This window comes from Lemur catta, chromosome 1, assembly GCF_020740605.2.
Source record: "Lemur catta isolate mLemCat1 chromosome 1, mLemCat1.pri, whole genome shotgun sequence".
Lineage (NCBI taxonomy): Eukaryota > Metazoa > Chordata > Mammalia > Primates > Lemuridae > Lemur > Lemur catta.
Genome location: NC_059128.1, coordinates 3,499,139 through 3,516,161, shown reverse-complemented (window position 1 = coordinate 3,516,161; position 17,023 = coordinate 3,499,139). Strand labels below are relative to the sequence as shown.

The 17,023-nt window shown below is 40.3% G+C and overlaps 1 protein-coding gene, 1 long non-coding RNA gene and 1 pseudogene across 16 annotated transcripts in view; 1 reads left to right on the top strand and 2 right to left on the bottom strand.

Annotated features, from left to right (window-relative positions):
• Positions 1-753: 753 nt before the first annotated feature.
• Positions 754-16,164, bottom strand: LOC123644441. Of its 3 annotated transcripts, none has more exons than XR_006737134.1 (2): positions 15,674-16,164; positions 754-1,864 (listed from the first exon to the last, which is right to left on the bottom strand). It is a non-coding gene; the product is annotated as an uncharacterized LOC123644441 (long non-coding RNA). The 3 variants fall into 3 exon arrangements; XR_006737137.1 differs by having other exon boundaries at positions 16,055-16,164; XR_006737133.1 differs by having other exon boundaries at positions 15,658-15,727.
• Positions 15,078-15,191, bottom strand: LOC123631176 (annotated as a pseudogene).
• A 58-nt stretch (positions 16,165-16,222) lies between the features above and the next one.
• WDR20 (WD repeat domain 20) overlaps positions 16,223-17,023 on the top strand; it is a 73,225-nt gene continuing 72,424 nt past the window's right edge. For 7 of the 13 annotated variants that reach the window (XR_006737125.1, XM_045560494.1, XM_045560467.1 and 4 more), the window contains exon 1: positions 16,293-16,568. Coding sequence is in view for 12 of the 13 variants with exons in the window: in XM_045560494.1 (XP_045416450.1) it covers positions 16,320-16,568 (249 nt within the window). In the remaining variant the exon portion in view is untranslated. Of the gene's footprint in view, positions 16,569-17,023 lie in introns of all 13 variants that reach the window. The other 6 variants (XM_045560479.1, XM_045560456.1, XM_045560450.1 and 3 more) reach the window with 2 other exon arrangements.

Sequence of the window (17,023 nt, the reverse complement as noted above, 5' to 3'; positions counted from 1 at the left end):
GCTAGGCAGAGGATGCTTACGTGACCAATCCCCAATAAAACCCATTGCCTTTTTTCTTTGCTGATTTTGCTTTGTGTCCTTTCACTGTAATAAACCATAGCCTTGACCGTATGCTGAGTCCTGTGAGTCTTCCTAGTTAATCACCAAATCTGGGGGTGGTCTTGGGGACTCTCCACAAAGCAAGGTTAAGCAAGCATGCTGAGAAACATAGGGGTCACCACAGTTGAAGCATTTGGCTGGACTGTAGCAGAGGTCTCTCGTTCAGGATGTTTTGGGAATGGTGTCAAGATGTTTGTGTATTTCCCGCTGTATTTTCAATCTTGCCCTACCTCTGGCTCTCAGGAGTCATATAAAAGCAGAATATTTTCATGGAGTAAAATGCATATTCTCAGTTAATTTATAGGTGGGACAGGGTATAAGGGAGGGCAGAAACTTCATTAGCGCATGGTCCAGGCAGGCTAAGTACATGTAAAAATCTGGGCCAAGATAACCAGGGCACTCTGTTCTTGGGCAAAGCAGTGGGCATCTTGGTGACTGCTCCAGTCTGAACTGGTTGCCATTTATTAACACATCTGATGTACAATTATTATCCTGGGATCTCTTTTCACCATCTTCCTAGGGGTTCTCTGCCTCTCCCCAAGCATCAGATCTCCTATTTCCTATATTACTTGCCTTTTTTGGGGGGTAACTCTTGTTTCCGTAAAGCATATCCTCTCATAGTTTCCAGAGAAAAGGTATAGGGAGGGTAAATTGTTTGAGATTTTGCAAACAATGTCTTTATTCTAAATTTGTATTTGACTGATTAACTGGCTTAGTTATAGGCTAGAAGAAATTTTTCCTCAGAATTTTGAAGCCATTTCTATTGTTTTCTTTCTCTCAATAAATTTTTATTGAGAACCTACTCTATGCCTAACACTGTCTCTAAGCACTTGGGACCCAGCAGTGAAGAACAGTGACAAAGGTACATAAAGAGACAAAGTCAAAGAGTTTATACCCTAGCTTGCGTTCTTGCTTTTGGTGGTGTTGCTTACAAGTCTGAAGCCATTCTGATTTCTGTTCCTTTTCATATGACATTTCTTCTCTCTGGAAGCTTGTAGGATCTTCTCTACTCCAGTGGTTCTAAAATTTTGCAACGATGTACCTTGGTATGGATCTATTTTTACCCATTTTCCTGGGCACTTGGTGGGCTCATTCACTCTGTAAACTCATGTCCTTTAGTTCTGGAAATTTTTCTTGAATATTTTGTGGATAATTTCCTCCTGCAATGTTTGTAGGTTGAACTCTCAGGTCCTCTACTCTCTTAGCTTTTATTCTTTTATGGTTCCTCTTTACTTATTGCTCTTTTGGGGAGATTTCTTTAATTTTCTTTTCCAATCCTTCTAGCATTTTTATTTCTGCTATCATGTTTTTAATATTCAAGATTTTTTTTTTTATTTTCTGAAGTTTCTTACACGAGTGCCAGTCTGTTCTTATTTCATGGATGCAGTATCTACTCAATCTGAGAATATTAATATTATCACGTGTTTTAAAATTCTCATTTCCTTGTACATCCTGTTTTCTTCAATACTGGTTTTTTCTGTCCATTTGTTTTGATCTCTAAAACTCACAGTTAGGGGTTTTTCTCATATGTATGATAATCCTTGGTTGTCTGCTTATGATTAAGAGTGGAGGACTAAAAAGCTGTTTGGAAGATTTGAGCACATGGTTTGTAAGACTTTGAGATTCACTGCAAGATATCTGCATGGGCAATTTGTTGGGAGAACCTCTTAAGCCTGTATCTTGGGAATTGTCAGATTCTTCAGAGACGACTCTTCTAAAATCTTTGCATGGGGAGTAAAGATTTGGATGCCAGTGTTCTGGAAGCCTAGTGGAAAAAAAAGGACAGAAATCCCAGTATTCAGTAATCATATGCTCACTCAATCTCCATTTTCAAGAGACTATTCATGCCTTAATTTGGCCTAGTATACCCTGTACAGAAACTCTCTGTTTTGCCTTTTCCAAAGAATAAACCTTAGATTTCTGCTAGGATAGGAGAAGGAATCTAGATTTGCAAGGATATATGTAGGATAAACTCCAAGAAGTGGGACTGCCCACTCTTCGGATGGAAGAGTACATACATTTTTGATTATTAGTTATTGCCCAGTTGTTTTCTATTGAGCTTATACCAGTTTACACCATCACCAGCAACATGAAGTATCTGTTTCCTTATATCTTGTAAACAGAGTTATCAAACTTTTTGACTATGAAAATATTTTATCTGTTATTTAAAATTAAAAAAATTTTTTTAGAGACAGGGTCTTGCTATGTTGCCCAGGCTGACCTAAAACTCCTAGCTCAAGCAATCCTCCCACCTCAGCCTCCTAAGTAGCTAGGATAACAGGTGTGTATCACCACACCCAGCTTATGTTATTTTAATTTGTATTTTTCTTAAGTTTGAGACTGAGTATCTTTTCATGGTTGACAGACATTTGTGTTTCTGTTTTTCTCCTGTTTGCTCATAACTTTTGTCCATTAGATTCTTAGTCTTTGTTTTATCGATTTCTAGGAGTGCTTTATTTTTTTCCCCAGTTTTTTTTTTTTTTTTTTTTGAGACAGAGTCTTGCTCTGTTGCCCAGGCTAGAGAGAGTGCCATGGCGTCAGCCTAGCTCACAGCAACCTCAAACTCCCGGGCTCAAGCAATCCTCCTGCCTCAGCCTCCCAAGTAGCTGGGACTACAGGCATGTGCCACTATGCCTGGCTAAGTTTTTCTATATATATTTTTAGTTGGCCAGATAATTTCTTTCTATTTTTAGTAGAGACGGGGTCTCGCTCTTGCTCAGGCTGGTCTCGAACTCCTGAGCTCAAATGATCCGCCCGCCTCGGCCTCCCAGAGTGCTAGGATTACAGGCGTGAGCCACCGAGCCCAGACCTGTTTTTTTTTTTTTTTTGAGACAGAGTCTCACTTTGTTGCCCAGGCTAGAGTGAGTGCCATGGCGTCAGCCTAGCTCACAGCAACCTCAAACTCCTGGGCTTAAGCGATCCTACTGCCTCAGCCTCCCGAGTAGCTGGGACTACAGGCATGCGCCACCATGCCCGGCTAATTTTTTCTATATATATTTTTAGTTGGCCAGATAATTTATATTTCTATTTTTAGTAGAGACGGGGTCTCGCTCAGGCTGGTCTTGAACTCCTGGCTTCCAGCGATCCACCCGCCTCGGCCTCCCAGAGTGCTAAGATTACAGGCGTGAGCCACTGCGCCCGGCCAAGCCCTGTTTTTTATATTTTAATCTTTCATCTACTTTCCCAGATGGCTATACCCCGGTATTATATTTATTGAATAGTCATCTTTTGCCCACAGATTTTAAATAACATTTTAAAAATCACATACAAAATTCTTATGTAAGTTTGAGTTCATTTCTGGATTCATGTGCCTGTGTCACACTATATCACAGTTTTATCATATCTTTTAATATTTGCTAGAGCTGATTCCTCTATATTCATTCACATATAGTCTTCTTTTTAGAATTTTCCTGACTCTTGGTTTTTTTACTTTCTCTACTTGAACTTTGAAATCATCTTATCTAGTTTCCAAACTTAGTTTGGAATTTAATGGAATCACATTAAATTTACAGACTAATTTAGGAAGAACTAATACCTTTATGATGTTGAGTCTACCCAAGAACATGGTATGCCTTTCCATTTACTTAGTTCCTCTTCTGAATCCTTCTGTAGCATTTTAAAGTTTTTACCATAAAGATCTTGCACAGTTCTTATTAAGTATATTCTTAGAGATTTTATCTTATTCATAGCTATTGTAAATGGAAACTTTCATAATATCTGCTAACTAGTTGTGGTTTGTATATATAAAATATATTGATTTCTATACAGTAATTTTGTACCTAGCTAACCTTACTGAATTCTCTTATTATTTATGATAGTTTCTCTGTTCATTCTCCTGGGTCTCCCAGGTGAACAATAATATCATTTGCAACGCTATTACTATAATGATCATTTTACCTCCTTTTTTCTAATTTATATAAGTTTTTCATATCTAAAATTCACTTGAGGGCAGGTACGGGTGGCTCACACCTGTAATCCCAGCACTTCAGGAAGCCAGTGCAGGAGAATCACTAGAGGCCAGGAGTTCGAAACCAACCTGGGCAACACAGGTCTCTAAAAAAAATAAAATAAAATAAAAAATAAGTAAAATTCACTTCTTTTTAGATATCCTGATTATCTATATATTAATAGCATCTCTATTAGTTTCTTAGGGCTCTTATAACAAAGTACCACAAACTGGGTAGCTTAAAACAACAGACCTTTATTGTCTCACAGTTCTAGAGGCTAGAAATTCAACATCAAGGAAAAGGCAGGGCCATGCTCCCTGTCTTCCTTGCCTTTTCCTAGCTTCTGGCGGCTTGCAGGTAATCATTGGTGTTCCTTGGCTTGCAGTTGCAGCATTTCAATCCCTGCCTCTTTTGTCACATGGCATCCTCCCCTTTTTGAGTCTCCATGTCTCTTCTCTTAAAAGGACCAGTCACAGGCCAGGCTCAGTGGCTCACGCCTGTAATCCTAGCACTTGGGAGGCCGAGGCAGGCGGATCATTTGAGCTCAAGAGTTCCAGACCAGCCTGAACAAGAGACCCTGTCTCTACTAAAAAAATAGAAAGAAATTAGCTGGACAACTAAAAATATATATAAAAAAATTAGCCGGGCATGGTGGCGCATGCCTGTAGTCCTAGCTACTCAGGAGGCTGAGGCAGGAGGATCACTTGAGCTCAAGAGTTTGAGGTTGCTGTGAGCTAGGCTGATGCCACGGCACTCACTCTAGCCCGGGCAACAAAGCGAGACTCTGTCTCAAAAAAAAAAAAGGCAAAAAAACCTCACAATGCTTTAGTGAAAATCCTTGTGTATATAATCTTTGTACATTTGTGGGTAAAGTCCTAGATTTCAGTTGTTGAGTCAAATCACATAACTATAATAAATCCTTCGACAGCAATTGTTACATTACCCTCCAAATAAATAATAGCAATTTACATTCTCACTAATGCGGAACAGAAGTGCATGTTTCTTTCTTTCTTTTTTTTTTTTTTGAGACAGAGTCTCAGTTTGTTGCCCGGGCTAGAGTGAGTGCCGTGTCATCAGCCTAGCTCACAGCAACCTCAAACTCCTGGGTTTAAGCAATCCTACTGCCTCAGCCTCCCGAGTAGCTGGGACTATAGGCATGTACCACCATGCTCAGCTAATTTTTTCTATATATATTTTTAGTTGTCCAGATAATTTTTATTTCTATTTTTAGTAGAGACAGGGTCTCGCTCAGGCTGGTCTCAAACTCCTGACCTCGAGCGATCCACCCACCTCGGCCTCCCAGAGGGCTAGGATTACAGGCGTGAGCCACTGTGCCCAGCCTGTTTCTTAATACTTTTGCCAGCACTAAAATCTGTGCCAACACCAGTATCAATTTTATATTGATAGTTATTTTCCAATGTGATAGTAAAAAAAATTGCTTTAATCTGCATTTCTTTCATTATTAGAAACATTGAGCATCTTGGAGTGGGAAAGTTCTTCCTAGGCATGACAGTAAACTCAGAAGTCATAAAACAAAAAGCCTAATGAATGTAACTTTTGTGATTTGCTTATGTCCTTTGCCTATTTTTTTTTTTTAACTGGGTTATTTTTCCTTTCTAACTGTTGCAAGGAGAGTTTTTATTATCAGGGATGTTAATCCTCTTGCCATATGTGTTACAAACATTTTTTTCACATTTGTCTTTTTATATGGTATTTTGTGCCATGCAAGCTATAAAAATGTCCTATCACTTCTAAGTTTTGGGCTATGTTTAGAAAAGCCTTCCCCATTTCAAGATTACGAATATATTTATTAGGCCAGGTGTAGTGGCTCACGCCTGTAATCCTAGCACTCTGGGAGGCTGAGGTGGGAGGATTGCTTAAGCTCAGGAGTTCGAGACCAGCGTGAGCAAGAGCAAGACCTCGTCTCTATAAATAATAGAAAAATTAGCCTGGCCTGGTGGCTCACACCTGTAGTCCCAGCTACTCAGGAGACTGAGGCAGGAGGATCCCTTGAGGTCAAGAATTTGAGTTTGCAGTGAGCTGTGATGATGCCACTGTACTCTAGCCTGAGCAACAGAGAGAAGCCCTATCTAAAAAAAAAAGACAATATAAAAATTAACCTTAAGAATCCAAAAAGAAACTACTTTCATACATATATTTGTAATCTTTTTTTTTTTTTTTTTTTGAGATAGGGCCTCTCTCTGTTGCTCAGGCTAGAGTACAGTGGCATCATCACAGCTCACTGCAAACTCAAATTCTTGACCTCAAGGGATCCTCCTGCCTCAGTCTCCTGAGTAGCTGGGACTACAGGTGTGAGCCACCAGGCCTGGCCTTCTATTTAAACCTTTGATTCGTTTTGAGTTTATTTTGGAATGAGGAGGGAATTAGGAATCTACATTTATTATAAATGGGTGGCTGGTTGTTCCAATGCCTTTTATTAAATTAATCCTGCCATTTCTATCATATGTCTATTTTTATTAAGGTCTAATTCTTATCCTATTCTGTTTTAGGAATAAGATCTGTTTTAATTAAAAAGGTTTCATAATACATCTTAATACCCAGGAGGCAAGTTCCTCCCCCCTCGACATTACTCTTCTTCTTACTAGTGATTCTTAAATATTTATTCTTCCAAATGAAACAGAATAATTCTGACAAGTTGTATAGAAAATTCTGTTGATTTGGATTTGGACTGCATTCAATTTATACATTGATCCAGAAAGAACTGGCACTTTTACAATGTTGAGTCTTTTTACCCAAGGACGAAGTGTTTTCATTGAATTATTTTGTTTTGTTTCTTCAAAGTTTTATAGTACTCTTCAAGTAGTTTCTGAAAACTTTCTAACTACATTCAGAGACACTGTGTGGCTCATCCCACAGGGCGCCATTCATATTACAGTCAATGTGATTAAAGGCCTTTTACTTCCCTGTGTGATACGTACTAGCAATCGTGAGTTTTTCCCTTTACCTTATTTTCTTATTGTGAATGTGATATTTTCTTCTATTATATTTAGTTGCTATTTTGACATGAGAAAATTATTTATATTTGAATACTAGTTTTATGACCTCTACCTTATCACATTGTCTTATTATTTTTTTTCTTTTTTTTTTTGAGAGAGTCTGACTTTGTTACCCGGGCTAGAGTGAGTGCCATGGCGTCAGCCTAGCTCACAGCAACCTCAAACTCCTGGGCTCAAGTGATCCTCCTGCCTCAGCCTCCCGAATAGCTGGGACTACAGGTGTGAGCCTCCACGCCCTGCTAATTTTTTGTTTCTATTTTTAGTTGACTGGCTAATTTTTTCTTTTTTTTAGCAGAGACGGGGTCTTGCTCTTGCTCTGGCTGGTCTCAAACTCCTGAGCTCAAGCTATCCTCCCGCCTCAGCCTCCCAGAGTGGTAGGATTACAGGCGTGAACCACCATGCCCGGCCTCTTCTTGTTTTTCTTTTTTTTTTTCTTGAGACACAGCCTCGCTCTATTGCTTGGGCTAGAGTGCCGTGGCGTCAGCCTAGCTCACAGCAACCTCAAACTCCTGGGCTCAAGCAATCTTTCTGCCTCAGCCTCCCAAGTAGCTGGGACTACAGGCATGTGCCACCATGCCCGGCTAATTTTTTCTATATATTTTTAGCTGTTCAGATCATTTCTTTCTATTTTTAGTAGAGATGGGGTCTTGTTCTTGCTCAGGCTGGTCTCAGACTCCTGACCTCGAGCGATCCTCCCGCCTTGGCCTCCCAGAGTGCTAGGATTACAGGCGTAAGCCACCACGCCCGGCCTGTTTCTTAATATTGTTTTTAGTTGATCCTCTTAGGTTTTCCAACATATAACCATATATAAATAATGTTAATTTCATTTTAAACTTTTGTCTACTGCACTGTCTAGCACTTCCAACATAGTATTAAATAATGGGATCATGAATTCATGTCATGTCTTTTGACCTTAAGTTCAGTGCTCTTTTTTAGGTATACAGATAATCCACTAGTTATTGATCACGATGTATCTATAAAGCATTGTTCCAGATGATAAAGACATGGTAAAAAGAATAATAAATCATTCAGTGCCCAAATTTATAACCTATTCTTATCCCAACAAACAGATCTCAAGCCAGAATAAGTACTCATTTGATAATTCTTGTGCTGTCAAAACCTCTCCAGCAAATTTAGTATTCTATCCTACTAAACTGAAATGTGACCTTAAATAGAAATTATTCTTCAAGGACAAGACAGTGTTTTGTTTTGTTTTTGTTATTGTTTTAGGAAGAGGGAAGTGGAATGAAATGGGGATAAGGAAGTGAGTGAACAATGGGCATACTAGATAATTTACCTGAAAGCCAAATACATAAAATAAAAAAAGGGGCTGAAACTCCCACAAGAAGCTAGAAGCAAAGCTATCTGAAAGCACATGTAATGTGACCCTAAAGCATAGTTTAACCTCAGGGGTAAGGTATGTGAAAAGAAAGCATGAATGAGCATGTTTTCAAGTATATAAACTGCAATCATGTGTAGCTAACAATCTAGTGAGATGAGACAGCAATGTAATAAATGTCATAATAAAGTTAAGTGTTAACATAAGGTGCTAAAAGAGAATGCTTCTCAAAGGAGGTCACTTATTTGGCACATATATATTGATCACCTACTGAACGTCAGGCCCCAATCTACGTACAAAATACTGAACAAAAAAGACATTCTCTGTTCTCAAAGAGCTTACAATTTACTGGGGGAGGTAGATGTTATTTAAGTAAAGATATAAGTGTGTGTGTGTAATAAAATGTATATATTATTAGAAATTGTGTTAAGTGCTATAAAGGAAATAACAATGCTATGATAAAATAAGGTGGCATAATGCAGGGAAAGCCTCTCTGAGAAAGCATCCTTTACACTGAAATCTGAGGGATGAATAAGCAGAGCAAAAAACATTCCAGGCACAAGTGATTTTTGCAGTTAAGTCTTCAAGGATGAGCAGCATTCTCTTCCCTCTGATGAACAGAGGGGAAAGGGAATCTCACTTATGCAAAGGCATGAAGGCACAGATGTGACAGGTATGAGGAAGTACAAGTACCATAGCTTAGTAAGGGGGCATGTAGAAGTGGAAAATCAGGAAAAGAGGAAAAAAAGTCAAAAATATATTCAATTAAGTATGTGTTGAGCATTTACTACATGCTTAGCAATATACTAGGGAATTCTTATTTCCAAGTGTAAAAAGAATGGTTCCTCCTCTCAATAAACTCAGAGTCTAACTGGGTAGCAGAAACAATCTTTTAAGTAATCTTTCAGAGAATACTCCCTACCCCATCCTAGACTAGATCCTTTTAATAGCATATACTGTATTTTTTTCCCCAAACACTAACTTCTACAATGAATTTTTAAATTAATAAATGCATCTTACTTCCTGTCACAGGCCCCCAACTACTAGTAATACTTTACAGCAGTCTATGGCTAGAAATTGCCCAGGTTTGTTGGCTGCTTCTCAACAGCCCAATAACGTTGATGACGCTCTCCACAAAGTGAAAAGTATTTCTAATTATATATAAGTAACACATTAATTTTTTCTTTACATATAGCATACCAGCTCTTTTTAAAATCTCCTTCTCTCTCTTTCCTGTTTAAGGCTCTCAGATAGAAAGTTAGAAATTATTATTGAGGGTATTAAGCTTCAACGTCCTTGCTCTAATCTTTACAAAGATAAAACCCACAATACTTATTTGGCTGCTTGGATAAGCTGTCATTTTACCTTACTGAAGGAGCTTAACAATGAAAAACAAAGCTAGCACAAGTTCTATCTACAAAAAGTGATGTCATAATTTGCATTCAGTTCTAAGATACTCTAAGTAATAATTCAATTGGTTCTGTGTCTGTGAAAGAATGTCATAGCCTTGTGACAACTAATTCTTATTCCTATATTTTTTCCTTCATTACTATGGTTTGGAACCCTCATTTCAGTCTTATCCCTATAGTCTCAGACAGTTAAAATAGCATACATGGAGTTATATTCATTTGAGGGGGTAGGAAACAGCTGGGAGTCTTTCAAGACTAGGATTGGAGAGAGTGGGCCATAGGTAAAAGGTAGAGGTTTTCTTTTTTTTGAGACAGCGTCTAGTTCTGTCACTCAGGATGAAGCACAGTGGCACAATCATAGTTCACTGCAGCCTGAATTCCTGGGCTCAAGTGATCCTCCGGCCTCAGCCTCCCAAGTAGCTGGAACTATAGGCATGTGCAACCACACCTTACTAATTTTTTTATTTTTTGTAGAAATGGGGTCTTGCTATGTTGCCCAGGCTGGTCTTAAACTCCTAGCCTCCCAAAGTACTGGGACCAGGTGTGAGCCACTGCACCCGGCCAGTCATGTACAAGTTTTTGTATGGACATGTTTTGATTTCACTTGAGTATATACCTAGGAGTGGAATTGCTGGGTGTTATGGTAATTGTTGAAACTTTTGAGCAACTGCCTATTTTCCCAAGTGCCTGTATAGTTTTTCATTCTCATCAGCAGTATATATGAGGATTTGAATTTCTCCATATCCTCACCAACATTTTTGTTATTATCTGTCTTTTTGATTATAGCCATCCTAGTGTATATAAAGTGATAAATCACTGTGGTTTTATCTGCATTTCCCTGATGCTAATGCACACTTTTTCATGTGCTTATTGGCCATTTGTGTATCTTCTTTGCAGAAATGTCTATTCAGATCCTTTGCCCATTTAAAAATTAGGTTATTTTTCTTTTGAGTTGTAAGAGTTCTATAATTCTGGATATAAGTACCTTTTCAGATATATGATTTGCAAATATTTTCTCCCATTCTGTGGGTTGTCTTTTCTAGTTTTGAGTTTTAAAAAAAATCTTTGAATTTTAAAAATACATATTTGCTTCACTTAAACTTCTGTTCTTCCCCTTTTAGTTTAAAATGAGTACATTTAAAAATGAGTACATATTTACTACAAGATGTTCCTCTTTTCAGACCTGAATTCAAACTATTTCTTCTAATACCTAGCTCTAGGTTAGTAACTTGAACAAGTCATTTCATTAGTCTAATCCTTAGTTTTCTCACTTGTAAAATGGGGATAATGGTCCGTACATTATAAAGTTGGATATGAAAATGAAAGCACATATAAATGAGTACTTAGCATAATGCCCACATAGTAGGTGCTTAGTAAATGTGCTGTATTTGAAGACCTTTAAAATATTAGTATTTTTAAAAAGCATTTATATTTCAAGATACATGTGAGATACTGCATTGCATCCTCTTAATAATAATTACAGAAAAAGGCCAGGCGCGGTGGCTCACGCCTGTAATCCTAGCACTCTGGGAGGCCGAGGCGGGTGGATTGCTCCAGGTCAGGAGTTCGAGACCAGCCTGAGCAAGAGTGAGACCCCGTCTCTACTAAAAATAGAAAGAAATTATATGGACAACTAAAAATATATATATAAAAATAAGCCGGGCATGGTGGCGCATGCCTGTAGTCCCAGCTACTCGGGAGGCTGAGGCAGGAGGATCGCTTAAGCCCAGGAGTTTGAGGTTGCTGTGAGCTAGGCTGACGCCACGGCACTCACTCTAGCCCGGCCAACAGAGCGAGACTCTGTCTCAAAAAAAAAAATTAATTAATTAATTTAAAAAAATTACAGAAAAAGATGTGTTTTTAAAAACAAATTGATTTTGTGTTTAAAATCAATTTGTATTTAAAAACATCTAATTTAGCAATCCCAATAGTATGTCTGTTTTAACATTCTGCAAATCTGAGACACAAAGTAGAAGTGCACTATTAAAGACAGTATATTATGCAATGTTTTCCAAATTTGTTTTCAAGTCCTGTAATGGTCTTAGAAAAAAGTACTGAGTCATATGTAATAACAAAGTAAGCCTGTCCAATAAGATAAATTTGGGAGATTGCTTACTTGAGTCAGTTAAGATTTCAAATGTGGTTCCTAAAGACACCTATCTATGCCTATTTTTCCCTATATAAGGTCACTGCAGCAAAAACTTTTTCCTCAAAGTTGAAAAAAAATATTTTTAGTCTTTTTTGTGCCCTTCCTTTGGCTCTCCCTTTGCTGCAACAGTGGGTTCAGCTGTCATCCGTGGCATATGTATCTCGCCCTTTAAACCTATATCTTGCTCTTGCCCTATAATCTTATCTTTTGCTCATCAATAAAGCTCATTTTTGTGCTTGCCTTAAAAAAATATATACATATATACTTTTAAGTATATATATAGGTATGTATATATATACTTTTAAGTATATATATATATATATATATATATATATATATATATACACATTTAAGCATCTTAATGGATTAATCTCTGAATCTGAAAAACAATAAATTTGGCCTAAAGTGAAAACTCTGTATGTACTTTTATTATTATTACTATTATTTTTAAGTAGAGATGGAGTCTCGCTCTTGCTCAGGCTGGTCTTGAACTCCTGTTCTCAAGTGATCCTCCTGCCTTGGTCACCCAGAGTGCTAGGATTACAGGCGTGAGCCACAGCACCCGGCCTAAAACTCTGTATGTATTAAGTTGCAAAAAAAGGAGTGGTATGCTTTATCAACAAATATTCCTCTTCTTTTCCCCAATCCTTTAGATTGTCCCAGTGTTCCGTCCTCGGTCCTCTTCTTTATCCACATTCACTCCCTTGATGATGGCATCTAGGCTTTAAACACTACCTAACTGCTGATGACTGCCAAGCACAGGCCGGCAGCTTAGAACTCTCTCCAGACTTGATTATTCAACTGCCTCCTGGACTTTCCCTCTAAATGCCTAATAGATATCTCACACCCAGTATGTTCAAAACTGAACTCCTGATCTTCCTTTCAAAACTTGCTCCTCCCCAGCCTTCCTCGTCTCAGTTAATGAATGCCATTTCCACCCTCCAGTTGCTTACGCCTACCTTGGAGTCATTCTTGGCTCTTCCATTTCTCCCACAAGCCCCATCTGATCTGCTGGGAAATCCTATTGGCTTTACCTTCAGAGTACACCTAGGATTCTCTAACCACTCTTAATCTCAATTGATAGCACTCCAAATTCCAAGTCTCTGGCACCATTGGCCTGGATTACTACAGTTAGCCTAAGCAGCCTTCTCTTTCTACTCTTGCTTTCTTAGTGTATTCTCACACCCTGCAATGGTTTCTCTGCTCACTCTGCTTCAGCCACGTTGGCCTTCTTACTGTTCTTTGAACACATTACGCACACACCTGGCTTGGGGGCCTCTGCCATGGTTTTTTCTGTTGCTCGGTTCATCCTTTCCCCAGTTCTTCTCGTGGTCCACCCCCTTATCTCTTTCAAGTCTTTGCTGAAATGTCACCTTTTCAGAGAGGCTTATCTTGACCACTGTATTGGAAACTGCAAACTACCCAACACACTCCCAATCCCCCTTAAACCTGATCTACTTCTTTTTCCTAGCAGTAATCACTATACAATGTACTTATTTGTGTTTATTATTAATCTCTGTTATTGTTTATCCTCAGTTTTCTCCCTGCAAGAATATAAACTCCATGTGTGAGGAATTTTTGATTACTGATGCATCCCATAAGCTAGAACAGTGAACAGTATAGCACATGTGGGCACTCAAATACAAATTTTATTCACTTGTAACTTTAGTATTAAGGAAAAAAATTGAGAATACAAAGACTTTTAACAAGGTCATTCCTGTGCTTGAGTGTGTATACAATTTGGTTAAAGGCAACATAAAGATATGCATTAGAAGATAATTATCAGTACAAGATAATTAGCATATGCTGAGAAATTTAGAATGTTATAAATGATAATGAAAGCTCAGAATTTTATAGAGGTAATTTTTAGCTTTTGGGGGAACGTGGTTATACGAGAATCTGATGAAAGCCATAGACTCTGATGATACAATAAATATGTACAAAAATTTTTGAGGAAAGGCTTGGTGAAGATGAGACTTAAACTAGCTCTCAAAGAACAGGCTATGAAGGGGAAAAGAGGGGGAAGGTCTTTTCAAGGAAGGGACAAAGCTAAGGGTGAGAGCAGAACAGTTTGACTGGAATGGGAGATATATGCAACAGGAAACGAACAGGCTGAGAGTTGCTGGAGTATGACTTAAACAATGTGGATATTGCAAGTCATGGAAAGTTTTTGGGCAAGAGAATGTAATGTCTAAAGCACTGTTTTAAAAAAATTAATCTGGTAGTTGTTTATAGGAGAAAAGTTGAGAGAAAAACTGACATTAAGGAAATCATTCATGAAACCACTATAATGACTCAAGTTTGAAATGAAGTGGGAACTGATAAAGTTTAGAGACTGATGAATTTGAGGCATTAATTTATTTAGAAATGCCTGGTTTAAAACTGAAAATCAAAAATAAGGTCAGGCCCAGTCATATAGGTTTAGGTGTTATTTATCAAATCTTTGAGTGTGGGGGGTAAAAAACTACAAGGTAGAGATTATTCAAAAGCTATGGATGATACAAAGTGGTCTATTATTGTGATTACAAGAAAAAACATTGACCTTATATAGGATAAAATTTTACTAAAATGCTTGAGTTATATAGGTATTATGAGAAATACAATGTTGTGGTTAACTGAAGACTAAAAAACATTTTTAACTTTTTGGGACGCAGAGGTGAGAGGACCACTTGAGACCAAGAGTTTGAGGTTGCAGTGAGCTATGATGATGCCACTGCACTCTAGCCTGGGCAACAGAGCAAGACTCTGTCTCAATAACCGCCCCTCCCCCCCCAAAAGAACCCAAAACCAATTGTAACAAAAATTTTTAAGTATTTTAGGGATCTATTAATTAAGTAGGACTTTAGTGATTTTTTTTTGGCCAATATGTACAAAGACTACAACTATTAGTGTCAAATGCATTATTACATCATTGGCACAGTTTCTACTGGCATCTACTTGCTTTGTAATACAGAAGATATTTATGATTTAGACTTCTCCTACTTTAGAATTTACCTCCCCCACTTCTCTGTTTACCCTCCAGATATGATTTGAACTTTCTGGAATATTTCATTCTTGGTGTCACAAACGTAAGCTTTTTTTCTCCTTGGAATTCTACTAGAATGTTTCTGTCACTTTAGAAACGTTTTTCTTTTCTTTTTTTTTAAATTTTTGTGTCATCCTTGTGTAAGGGCCACGCTAATCTTTTCTGTATCATTCCAATTTTAGTATATGTGCTGCTGAAGCGAACACTAGAAACTTTCTTATTCTAGTGCAACATGCCAAGAAACCCAGGTATAAAATGGTGATTGTTTAATCTTACTTTAACACGCATGCCTGTCCTTAAATATCGGGAGCCTGTAAACAACTCAGATTCCACCTGAGCTCTTTTTAAAAACAAAAAATCAGTTACCTCTAATTTTGTTAAGAGCTCTTAATAAACTACTGAGCAAGTAAATCCTGCATATATTCAGTCTCTATTTCTCAAAGCTATTCCCTGCCCCCAACCCCTTTTCTCTAAACACCTGACGAAGACAAACTTTAGACATGAAAATCTACTTTCTTTAAAATTAGCCGGTGCTCACTACAGATGGGTATGAAGATATTTGATTTGCACATCCATACCTGTACTGCACTCTTCCCACCCTCACCCCGCCTAAAAAAACAAAACGACAACAAAAAAAACAGAGCGTGAAGCTAAAAGTTGAGTCCTCGGTACCTTCCCAGGAACTGACCCCACCAGGCGCAGAGGGCCTTCCTGGGCATCCAGACGGTCGCGCGGGTCCCCCTCGGCTCTCCGACCGGGACAGTCCCCGTCCCGAAGGCAGCGCCCAGGCGAGGTGGCACGGCCCCGCCCGACCCCTGCGGCATCCGCGCCACCTCCCGGGGTGTCCCACGTGCTGACACCAAAGCCGGCGGCAGTCGAGGCTACGCTCGCCCTCTGCTCCTCAGCCTCCTGGGGCCGCTCAGGGCAGGGCCGGAGACAGTTGAGACCACCCCAAGTTCACCTCAGCACTCCAGATGCCAGCCCCGCCAAGGCTCTCCCTCACCGGCTCTCCCCTGGCTCTGGCGGCGGCAGAACAGTTAGGTTGCCCACGTGCCCGAGCCGGCATCACCTGGGGAACAGCACAGGATGCCTGAGGCCGCGCCTAGGGTAGGAGCCGACGGACGCCTCGCCGCGTGGAGCGCGCCAGGTGAGCACGCGTGCGCAGTCGGGCCGTAAACAAGCCCGCCCCTTCCCCTTGGTCCGCCTTCAAGGGGCCGGCTCGCAAGTGGGCGGGGCTAGAAGGAGGAGGCGGGGGGAGAGCGAGCTTCAGGAACGGCGCCTGCGCGGTGGGCGTGATCCGGGCACTTAGGGCAGGATGAACGCTGCTTTCCAAGATGGCGACGGAGGGAGGAGGGAAGGAGATGAACGAGATTAAGACCCAATTCACAACCCGGGAAGGTCTGTACAAGCTGCTGCCACACTCGGAGTACAGCCGGCCCAACCGGGTGCCCTTCAACTCGCAGGGATCCAACCCTGTCCGCGTCTCCTTCGTAAACCTCAACGATCAGTCTGGCAACGGCGACCGCCTCTGCTTCAATGTGGGCCGGGAGCTCTACTTCTATATCTACAAGGGGGTCCGCAAGGTACCGACCCGGGCGTCACCGGGGTCCGCCAGCGGCGTGGGCAGAGGCTGGGAGCAGGGCGGTGACAGCGGGGCCAGGGTGACCGATAGGGGTGGCCGTCGCTCTTACTTTGGAGTGGGCCGGTAACTCCACCGGGGTACTCCTGAGGAAAGGGGGTTCAAGAGTGAGGAGGGTGGTGGCGGTGCCGTTTCGAAGGGGTGGGGACTGTGGAAAGGGGCCATGGGGTGCGGGGTTCCGTTTGGGAGCCCCAGAAGAAGCCGGCTGCCTCACCTCCAGCAGGGTCCGTCAGGCTCTGACACGGGCAAGGGAGCGGGCCTGCGAGTCCCCGGAAGAGGTGGGGTGGCCGTCTTGTCTGCTTAGATCGCCTCGCCTCCTTGGAGGGTTGGCAGTCTCGCCCTGGGTTGGAGAACAGGGGCACAAGGCGGCTTTAAAAGGTCTGTAAGGCGGAACCCGGG